The sequence below is a fragment of the Triticum dicoccoides genome, chromosome 6A, assembly GCF_002162155.2.
Source record: "Triticum dicoccoides isolate Atlit2015 ecotype Zavitan chromosome 6A, WEW_v2.0, whole genome shotgun sequence".
In the NCBI taxonomy this organism is placed as follows: Eukaryota; Viridiplantae; Streptophyta; class Magnoliopsida; order Poales; family Poaceae; genus Triticum; species Triticum dicoccoides.
The window spans coordinates 14,681,001-14,691,931 of NC_041390.1; the positions used below are offsets into that span (position 1 = coordinate 14,681,001).

A 10,931-nucleotide genomic window follows, 5' to 3' on the forward strand; every position below is an offset into this window, starting at 1 on the left:
AGGAAGCCAGATCGGGCGGGGCGCCCGGCTAGAGTGGGGTTGGGCAGTGCGGCGAACTGGTTTCTTAGCGACATCGTGCGCGGCCCGGCTGCGGCGGCGGCCTGCTCGCGGCGTGGTGACGGCTGTGTGGTGGGCAAGATCGGTGGTCGCGGGCGCTGCTGGGTTTAGATCGGATCCAATTATGTGTGTTCACTGCAAAAAAAGACACATCCGTGACATTTTGGGCCGAACGAATTTTTTTTCTGTCATACATATGACACTTCTATGACGATAATTGTGACAAAACCCGGTATATCATAGATGTGGTGGGCTCCTACTTCTATGACAAAAAATCATGACAGAAAATGGGCTTTTCGTCCTGGGCGGGTCGGAGACGCAGCTGCATGACATTCTTTGGGCCGTCCATGACGAAAAAAACCGTGGTAGAAGCGAGGGGGAGGAAAATTTTGGGGAGTTCCCAGTTACCGTGGGAGGTCGGGGGCCGAGCGATGCGCGTTTCTCTCGTACACGTACGCGCGTGTGTGCGAGGAGTTGGCTCTAACTGAACCTGAGCGAGGCGTTGGGCTCTAACTGAACCCGAGCGATTGCACTGCAGGCTAGGCGTTAATGAACCCGAGCGATCGATCGATTGCTGTTAACTGAACTCGATCGAGCAATTCCTTCGCTACTGCTACTAACTCAAGCCGATCGATGATGCCTCTATGATGAACAGTGAGCGTTGCGGGGGGGAGTTGGATGAACAGTGAGCGGTGGCGTTACCTCTGGATGAACAGGACCCCGTGGTGTGGTGGAGGGCCGGATGAATAGTAGATGGTGGAGGGATGACCGTGGAGGGGTGGTTGAATAGGACCCCGTGGTGTGGAGGGCTGGATGAACAGTAGACGGTGGAGGGGTGCCCGTGGAGGGGTGGTTGAACAAGACCCCGTGGTGTGGAGGGCTGGATGAACAGTAGACGGTGGAGGGGTGGTTGAACAGTAGCCGGTGGAGTAGCGCGCGGTGGAGGCTGGATGAACAGGAGCCCGTGGAGGCTGGAGGAGGTCGGCGGTGGAGATGAACAGTATCCCGTGGAGTCCCGCTTTGCGGTACGCCACACCCCTCCCGATGAACAGGACCCCCGTTTCGACCATAGGAGGTCCGTTTCGTCCGTTTTGCGGTACGCCACACCCCTCCCGATTAACAGGACCCCCGTTTCGACCGTAGGAGGTCCGTTTCATCCGTTTTGCGGTACGCCACACCCCTCCCGATCAACAGGACCCCCGTTTCGAACGTAGGAGGTCCGTTCCTCCGTTTTGCGGTACGCCAGACCCTTCCCAATCAACAGGACCCCGTTCCGAACGTAGGAGGTCCGTTTTCTCCGTTGTGCGGTACGCCAGGCCTCGTTTCCATCGCCTGTTCTGTCCAAGCCCTCCCGATGAACACGACCACACATTCCGTTCCGACCCAGACGGTTGGCTCCCACGCGTTCCGTTGCCTCTCGATGAACATGACGCATTCCATTGCCTCCCCATGAACACGACGCATTCCGTTGCCTCCCCATGAACACGACGGTGACGCTATTTCTCCGTTCCGACCCAGCCATGTACACGAGCCCTGGCCATACGTTTGCGTGAGTAGGCGTTCGAGACCCCGCCCATATGTACACATACGTGGCCGTATTTTCTTTCTTGCACCCTGGCCGTTGTACGTACGTGTACATGCTACGTGCGCGCCTCTACTACGACACGTACACGCCTCTACTACGACACGTCCGCGCCTCTACATCCACCAGTATATATGTACGTACACGTTCGCGACCAGAATGACAACGCTACGTACGCTTCGACCAGGTGGGTCCCGACTGTCAGGCAGTTCCTTGCTTGCGAAGATGTAGCTGGTGGGTCCCAGCAGTCAGGGGGCGAATCGTTTTTTTTGCCCGGACACACTTCCTTGCGTGCGAAGATGTAGCTGGTGGGTCCCAGCAGTCAGGGGCAAACGTTTTTTTCGTGAAATACGGGGGCAGTCTAGTGGGTCCCCGCTGTCAGGTGGAGGAATAATTATTTTGCACGTAATAAGGAGGCACTTTCTTGCTGTGGCCGTGGACCCAGCTGTCAGCCTCTTCACGTACAGTCCACGTCCGATGGAAGCCGTTCCTTGACCATGTTGACCACGCCGTGGCGAGAGCACCAGGGCGGTGGACGACGGTGAGGCCTAGGAAGGGGACGACGTGGAGCCGGGGAAGACACGGCAGTGGATGCCCACACATAGAGGAGTACAAGGGTTTATTGGTTGGCTGCGGTGTGAGGCTGCCGTCGCCGCAGAATAACAGGGGGTGTGGGTGAATAGAGGGATGGCCTGGCCAGGATGGGAGTAGTAGGGGGCAGTGAGGCCTCCGCCGCATCGCAGCCAGCCACGGGAGGCAGGAGCACGAGGCACGACCGGCCCTGGTTTGGGCGGCTGGAGCAAGAAGACTAGAGGTTGAAGAAGCACTACGGCCATTGGATGGACATCGTACGATCACTGGAGCTAGAATCAATAGAAATAGTAGGCCTTTTATGGGCTGTAGAAACAATGGGCCTTCTACGAGCCGTATCATCAATGGGCCTTATACGGGCCGTATGATCGATTGGCCAAACATGGGCCAATAACAGGCCGCATTGTGGCTGTAAACGGACTAGAGTTGGAATCGTCCGTTCATGGGCAGACCATAACAGGCCATCATTAATAGGCCGTATTTGATGACGCTATGAAAACGACCCAACGTATTAACGGACCACAAACGGGCCTACTGTAACCACGGGCTGAATTTGGCCCACAAGCAGAAAATGACAGTAACGGGCTGTAAGTAAACGAATGCTGGAAATGAGCCCAAGAATAAATGGGCTCTGAGAAGGCCGAAAGATAACATGGGTTGGAAATGGCCCAACGGAATAACGGGCCGTTAATGGGTATAAAGTGATACACTGTTCATTACGGGCCAGTTTCACCACGGGCCGTTAATGGGTGTAAAGTGATACACTGTTCATTGCGGGCCTGTTTCACCACGAGCCGTTAATAGGCCAAGAGTTACATAGGGCCTCATATGGGCCGAAAGACGTCATGGGCCATACATGGGCCAGAAGTGAAAACGGGCTGGAATCATATTGGATGGCCCAGATGACGCTACTGGACCTAATTCGAATAGGGCGTAACGGGCCTTGGGTTAGCGGGTTGTAAATGGGCTATATGCGAACATGCCGTTAACAGGCTTTCCATGGGCCGGCCCGCCACCTTTTGACCAAGTCAAACGGGCCGGCCTTTTCACAGGAATGGGCCTCTGTTGGGCCGTGCCACGTGTCGACGTATCATAGGCGCCTTCTATCCAATGAGTGGATGACATATGTCCCAGCGATGAGCCGACACGTGTTTCCTCTAGCCAATGATGATTTTACACGTGGAAAATCCCCATTGGTCGGGGCTGTTAACGGGTTATCGGATCCAAAGCCCGACCCGATAACTTAACGGTGTTCCGTTACGATGGATGCCACGTGTCGGTCACCCTTGATGAAAGCACTTCTGTGACGCGTGATTTATCATCATGGAAGTGGACACTTCCGTGATGATAATTTTGGTAATATCATGGAACACTTCTATGACAGCACAGGTATGACTATCTTGATTCTGTCATAAATTTGTCATGGATGTACATGCATGACAGAAAACGCGACCTACTGTGACAAACATGTATCATCATGGAAGTGTATTTTTTTGTAGTGCTTGGGCTTGAATGCCGTCAGCCACCGCGGGGTGGTGGTGGTCGTCTCTGACCACGCCGGATCGCTGGATTCGGCACCTGGAGATCTATGATGGATTCTTCTCGATCCTCCTTCATGGTGTGTTGAGCCCCATAGCTCTCTCATCTTTCAGGTTTCAGTTCGTGGTTGCCAGATCCAGAGCCGATGGAGGTTTGGTGGTATAGGATGGAGACTGGAGGAAACCTTGATCGACTTGTTCGACCCTGCATCGGCGACGTCTCCCGATGTTGTTACCTTTCCGTGGAGGCGATGCCGAGGTCTCTCCAATCTACCTCCGAACCCCTCCTGGACAAAAGTCCAAAATTCAGTCTGGATTGGGCGGCGGCGACGTCCTTCGCGTTGTACCCTTTGTGGAGGCGCAGTCTTGGAAGGTTCTTCTGTTCGGCGGAGGGATGATGTGGGTGATGGATTCCGCGTAGCTCCAGCAGCGGCGACGGTGTGGAGGTTGCCAGGAGGTGCGGCCTTGTTTCTACCACATCGGTGATGACGGGTATTGGCGGCATGGTGCAGCTGGATATCGACGACAGATGCGGCTAGATGGACGAGCGCAGGGCGGTGGCGTTGTCTGGCATCATGGTGGCGTCGACAGCTGACCACGCAAATTCTTTGCGTCGGTACCTGCTCTGAAGATGGTTTGGTGGATGTCGGCTGCGGTAGCCTCAGTGAGTGCGTCGAACCGGTGTGTGACCCATTCCCAGTATGTGGCTGGGATGAGGCAACCGGCATAAGATGTTAGGTTTTGGTGTGATGTCTGTTTGGTATTAGTCCCGGACATTCGGCACCCCTGCATCAAGGGGGTAGGAGTAGTGACAGGTGTCGCCAAGATGGTGGCTTCAGGTTTACTGATGTATTGCTTTATAAGGTCTCTGAGAATAATTCATAAAATGGATGCATGCATCGCTCAAATGCAGAGGCCGGGGGTAATGCTCCTTTTCTAAAAAAAGAGAAGGCAAATCAAAGAAGAAGAAGAGATGTGTTTGCTCGTGGGGTAACAGTGTTGACCGAAATTTCCCCCCACAACGGGGACAGGGGATCCGTCTTGCCTGCTCCCTCCACATGCTCCCATCTGTGCTCCCATTTCATCCTATGGCTGTCTTTTTCCCTTTTTTCCTTTCTAATCTAATCATCTCCCCCCTGGTTTTAAGGGGGTGGGGTTGGGCCTTATTTTGTTCCAATCAAATCAAGCCACGTACGCAGGAGCACGGATGGGCGCACGCGCGGGGAGCATGCAAGTCTCGTCCGGGGACGGGGTGGGTAAAGGAATGTCTGTGGTTCGCGGGCACGGGAAAAGATGCATTAACCGGTCAGGTAATTCCCCACTGCCATCTTGAATCTGAGGTGACATGCAGATATGGTGCAGCACTGAATTCACCCCCATTTACATTTATATTCTTATTATCGATGATAAAGTATATTATGCTGGTTAGGTGATGCCAATGCCTTGTAGATTTCTACGATGAGAAAGTCTTACAATCTGGAAGTATTTTTTCGCCAGTAATTTAAGAAGGGATTACATGAAGGAGAAGGACCAATGAAAATGCTGCAGTATAGAACTGCCAATACTTCTCTTCATCTGATAAAGTAAGAACTGCTTGGATTCATTGGCATTTGTTCATCCTTCCTTGTGTATTCAGAGCCTTGTTCTATTTCAAAACTACTGGTTGATGGTGCACTGAGAAAGCTCTCTGTATCAGCATCGTGATGCATCCAAGGATGTTTGGAAAGCCTCCTTAATCTGGTAAGCTCCATAGATACCTCTTTCATGGAGGGCCTGTTGTCACCACACATATCCAAGCATTGCTTTGCTAGCTCCGCTAGTCCAGTAAGCAGCTCCATGCTCTCGTGATCTTTTATTTGACTATCCAACATGGCATCAAGGTTGTTCTCCTTCATAGCCACTAGGAAACATGATGCCAGGCTTCTTTGTGACTCATTACCTTCCAGTTTTAGTGGCACCTGCCCAGTAAGGACCTCCAAAAGGACGACACCAAAGCTATAAACATCGCTTTTATCTGTCAACCGACATGTCTGCATATATTCAGGATCCAGATAACCACATGTCCCTTGAACCATTGTCACAAACTGGGCTTCATCAGTTGGTACTAGTATGGAAGCCCCAAAGTCGGATACCTTTGCCATGTAATTGTCATCAAGAAGGATGTTAGAAGTTTTCACATCACCATGTAGAATTGGTGGGTTTGCATAGGAATGTAAAAATGCAAGCCCCTCTGCTGCCTCATTTACGATCCTTAAGAGCGAACTGAATGGGATGTGCAGTGTGCGGTTCTTTCCGTGAAGAAGATCAAACAATGTTCCTTTTGGGATGAACTCATACACCAGCATTGGGACTTCCACCTCCAGGCAGCAGCCCAACAGCTTGACGATGTTCTTGTGATTGATCTGGGAGAGAATCAGCATTTCTTTACCAAATTCCTTCTGATGCCTTTCATCAATCAATGCACATCTTTTGATTGCCACTGGATTTGTACCCTTAATAATGCCCTTGTAAACAGTCCCATGGCCCCCATGTCCTAGAATTTGGCTTTTGTCAAACTTGTTTGTTGCTTCTTCTACTTGTGCTTTAGTGAATACCGTAAATGCAAGTCCCTGGTCGGATTTCATCTTCTCGAATAATAGCACACCTCCATGTTGCTGAAAATACTGTTTCTTGACATCTGTGAGCTTTCTTCTCTCAAAAATTAAACGCATGCAGAAGATGACAATCACTAGAACGATACAGCCGATGCAAGTGCCTGTAAAAATTGATTTGAATTTAATTCCCTTAAATGGACTCCAAAAATTATCTTGCATGCATATTAAAAGCTTGTTAAATTTACTGTGTCTATAGTAACAGATTAAAACGTGGTGATCTAATACATTCATTCCTTGTAAAGCAATGTGGTCTTACTTTTCCAGACTTTGTCAAATTTATTTAAGTTTTAAAGCCCATGGCAATGCATCACGTATTCATATGCTGTTTGGGCATTTTTGCAAAGTGTGCTTAACACCTGTACGTGCACTCATGCATTTGTGCTACTGTTCCTAGAATCTGTTAGATTTGCACATTGTACACCATAACAACACTAGTAGTTACAGAGTGTGTATATGTAATACTGTACCTTTTAGATACCTTTCAGATCACTAATCTAGAAGGTCTTATATTACTTTACAGAGGGAGTACTATTTAAATTTCTTAATACAGTTGCAATCGGTTCAATTTTTCTACACAAGAACTGAGGAAGAGGCTAACATTTAAAGTTATTTACCTATGATTAGGGTGATATCTGGGTTACAAGAGTTCGTGTCCTTCGCCAACTTTCTGCCTGGAGGACATGAACATCGGTAATCTCCTTTTGTATTGTGGCATACAGCAGTCTTTGGGCATTTACTTGGATACTTCTCACATTCATTGACATCTGCAATGGCAAAAAAGATCACTTGTGATCAAATGGTTTATCGAATAGTTTAGTATGAATAAATTTGAGATTCAATAGTAGTAAATATCTATGAAATGGCATGAGCAACATTGAGTCTGATATTCATTATTTCTCACCAAAGAAAGGCGATTAACGTTGATTAAAAAATTGCGACACATATTCTGGCCAGATCTGTCCTAGATGAAGAAAGTAAAAACAAAAAGATACAATATTTTCACCAACATTTGTTTTTGCTTGATTTTGGTATTGGTTACTCCAGTTTTTCTATTAAAAATACACCGACAAGAGATTATAAACTTTGTTGTTGTCCATTAATTTCCTTTTTGCTCATTGTGACTGAAGTTTATTTTTACCACTTGAAATTAAATCTTCTGCTCGGCAATCTCCAATGTGTTTCAAACTTCCAATACATATTTTGTTGGTTTGCAGAATACAACATGACAATGTCATATGGAAGCTTAGCAAAGAGAATAACTTGCCTGTGCATCCATCCAAGAGGTAAGGGTTTCCTTCGTACCCCCTGGAGCAGTTGCATATATACCCTGGACCATTGGTTGAATCCACACACACGCTGTTTGCGCTGCGGCATGCATAAGAAGTCATGTTCCTGGCCACCTCGCATGTTTCATCTCCAATTACCCAGTCCAGAACCAGTGGCTGCCTCCCTTTGTATGTATCATTGAACCTCTTTGTGGTTATGTAGTCGGAGCTGAAATTAAACGTCTTTGTTTCCACAAGGGCAGCATAGCTGCATGGGTTAAACTTCCAACTATCTGAATCATTATAGACATATATCAAATCGACATCATAGCGCCTTAAGCCCTTGGGAATAGCATTTTGGCAGCACCCTACACCAGAGCATGAGCCATTTGTCACGGCTCCTGGGCTCGCACACACTGATGCACATGCTGTCGTGTACCCGGTCCTGTTTTTGCTGTTATAGATGTAAGCAAGTGTGTTGCAGCCAATGACTATGAACTTGTTTTGCACGTCAGAGAACCGGTAAGGCCATGATGAGAAGTCAAGAGAAAACCTGTCATACATTGACCTTGTGTCATGGTTGTAGCAATACGTTGAGATAGCATTTAATGCCGTTGTTTGACCATGGAGCAGTGATATCTCTAGAACCTCGACATTGACAATGAATGGCTTCATAGTTCCATCGGCAGTCCTATTGCAGTTAATCTCAAAGCCAGTTTTGATGGCACAGTTTGCACCAATGCCAAATGGATAAGGTATTTTGATATCTCCACAGTATGTTTGGCATCCAGGGACAGCTTGTGCTGATGTAGATGCTAGGTATAGCGTGATTGCAACGACGAGTAGTAGCACCAATGCCATAAGCTTGACCATTGGTTAATCACCTGAAAGATTCAATTAGTTATATATGTTATTGGTGTTATGTTTATATCTTGCCCTAGAAAGGTCGATAGTTTCAACAGATATATACCAAACTATTGTAAACCCTGTGACTGAGTTGGTTTTGCAATTGATATTACAATAATTTTGCCTCCTTAATATAAGATGGATCACACATTAGGTATTTAGGAATTTTCATCCCTTTGTCTGTCAAAATTCGAGTTATTCATTTTTTTGTTTCTTTACAATTGTTGGTTTACTGAATTAACATGCCTGGTTGTATATCTCTTTGTCGCGAATGCTCAAATGTCGTAACATCAGGTTAATGTGGTTTGTTATGTCTTTTTTTAAATGCAAGGCAAAAACACTACCATTTTCCAATTTCCATTGAACAAGAAGAATATAGTTGCCCAATTAATTACGGAAATCGGGTAATTCGCCAAAAAAAAAAAACCAGGCGAAACCTGATACATCAACGGCCAACCCGACTGATCATGAACTCCGAAACACGCATGGCCAAGCCAACTCTGACCAACGATATGCCGAATGACAAAACAACCACCAACCACACATACAGACTGATGGGCGCCCAACTGCCAAACAAGCGGGACTTCCACCACTACTGAAATGAAAGGAGTCATGAATGATATCGAAGGAGCAGTCATGGGACTCCCTCGTAGAAATGATGGGCATGCACTCGACAAGCCATGTGCCAGTAGCATCATCTGACATGCCGATGACCAACATCAAAGGTAATCTCGTCCCACAAAGTCAAAGCCCTTGAAGTTGCTAAACTATCGGGGTCGCTGCCCAGATATCCACCGCTCGCCATGCCCTGCTCGTTCTGTCACAGAACCTTATGGGGCCACTACCCTGACATTCGACCACTCCCCCTCGATCTACAACACTGTGTGACCCATATAATCGCATTCCACGCTGCACAGAGAGACCACCTGTGGACCACGGTCGTCACACCACTTTGGGGATAGTCACCCTGACATATTGTCCAATTGTCCCCATCGGCCGGCGTCGACCGTGCTGACAACAGTGCTGCCCCGTCATCTCAAGGACGCCAACAAATACCTGTTGAGTTGCAACCCAGCGGCATGGACCGTTTGCCCCGCCGCTACCCTAGACTGTTGCCTTGACACGTAATGAATATCCTGGAGTCGCTACCCCATCATACACTACTCATGATGGTGGGAGAACCTTACATGACGGCCATAAGTTGGCTCTCCCAAGCCATACCACCAAGGAGGTTACGACGTAGATGCCACCGCCGCCCACTCAGAAAAATTGGAGTTGGGAAACGAGGATAGGTAGAGGATATCAGAGACAATGCCTCCAAGGAGGGGAACAATGCCCACATGCATCGTTATTGTCGGACAACATTGCCTAAATCCCACTCCCCATCGGTGGGATTACGGTTTCGAAGAACACAGGCTACCTAGACCCCCCAATGTCGCACTTGCTATGCAGCACACCCCAATATGCCTGCCACCTAACTCCTCCCCTCGGCGATCCCCCACAACTCTTTCCATGAACAATGGCCACACCAGCCAAGGTCCAAATCGAGCACGTTGTACCAGATCCACTTTCTCTTGCCACCGCAACGACCCATGCGTCTCGCTTTTGGCAGAAGCCACTGGTTGTAGCCCATGTCGCCTGCTACTGCCAGACACCAGATCGGGGCCGATCCCGATCCGCCACAGCACCTCAGGCACACATCGTCACCGCGAGGCCCATCGAGCCGCTGCAAACCCACGCACTGCTGACGCAGGAAAGCCATTGCTGCCCTATCGCGGCCCTCGCCAATGCGCCATCCCGGTCCAACAACGCCACCCAAAACTGCGTCCACCGCTTGAGTAGGTGAAGTGCCCCGCCACGCATCCGGCAATGGCGAGGAGGGCGGAGGAGGAAATTGGCGGTGGCAGTGGAGGGGCCCTCCCCGTCATATCTATGGGAGCGATGCAGGAAGAAGGGGCTTTTTCGCCTTCTTCACCCCAAACCATATAAAACGCAGGAGCGATTTTCAATCACATGGTACCAATGCCATGGGTACAATCATGTTGGTGGGATGATGGTCTCAGCAATCTTCGCGGAATGTGTGGATATTAGTGGTTCTATTCGGAAGTTAAAGTTTAAACATTGTTATCGGTCCAGTAATCAATCGGCTCGTATGCTAGCTCAATAATGTTTTTACTAGATGATGTGCTGATTATTTGATCTTAATAAAACTAGCCAATACGCAAATGGATGAATAATAACTACAGTAAATCAAATTTATGAATAAAAATTGAACAAGCATACTAATAAATTGTTGGGCCCACCTGGCAGCCCATGCATCGTTCTTGTCAGACAACAT

At 48.6% G+C, this 10,931-nt stretch overlaps 1 protein-coding gene across 1 annotated transcript in view; it reads right to left on the minus strand.

Annotated features, from left to right (window-relative positions):
- Positions 1–5,124: 5,124 nt before the first annotated feature.
- The window catches only part of LOC119319394 (wall-associated receptor kinase 5-like), an 11,243-nt gene continuing 5,436 nt past the window's right edge, over positions 5,125–10,931 (minus strand). The window contains exons 3-5 of the mRNA XM_037593878.1: positions 7,687–8,571; positions 7,037–7,186; positions 5,125–6,523 (exon numbers count right to left, since the gene is read on the minus strand). Coding sequence (XP_037449775.1) covers positions 5,340–6,523; positions 7,037–7,186; positions 7,687–8,560 — 2,208 coding nt within the window. The 5' untranslated portion in view covers positions 8,561–8,571 and the 3' untranslated portion in view covers positions 5,125–5,339. The remainder of the gene's footprint in view (positions 6,524–7,036; positions 7,187–7,686; positions 8,572–10,931) is intronic.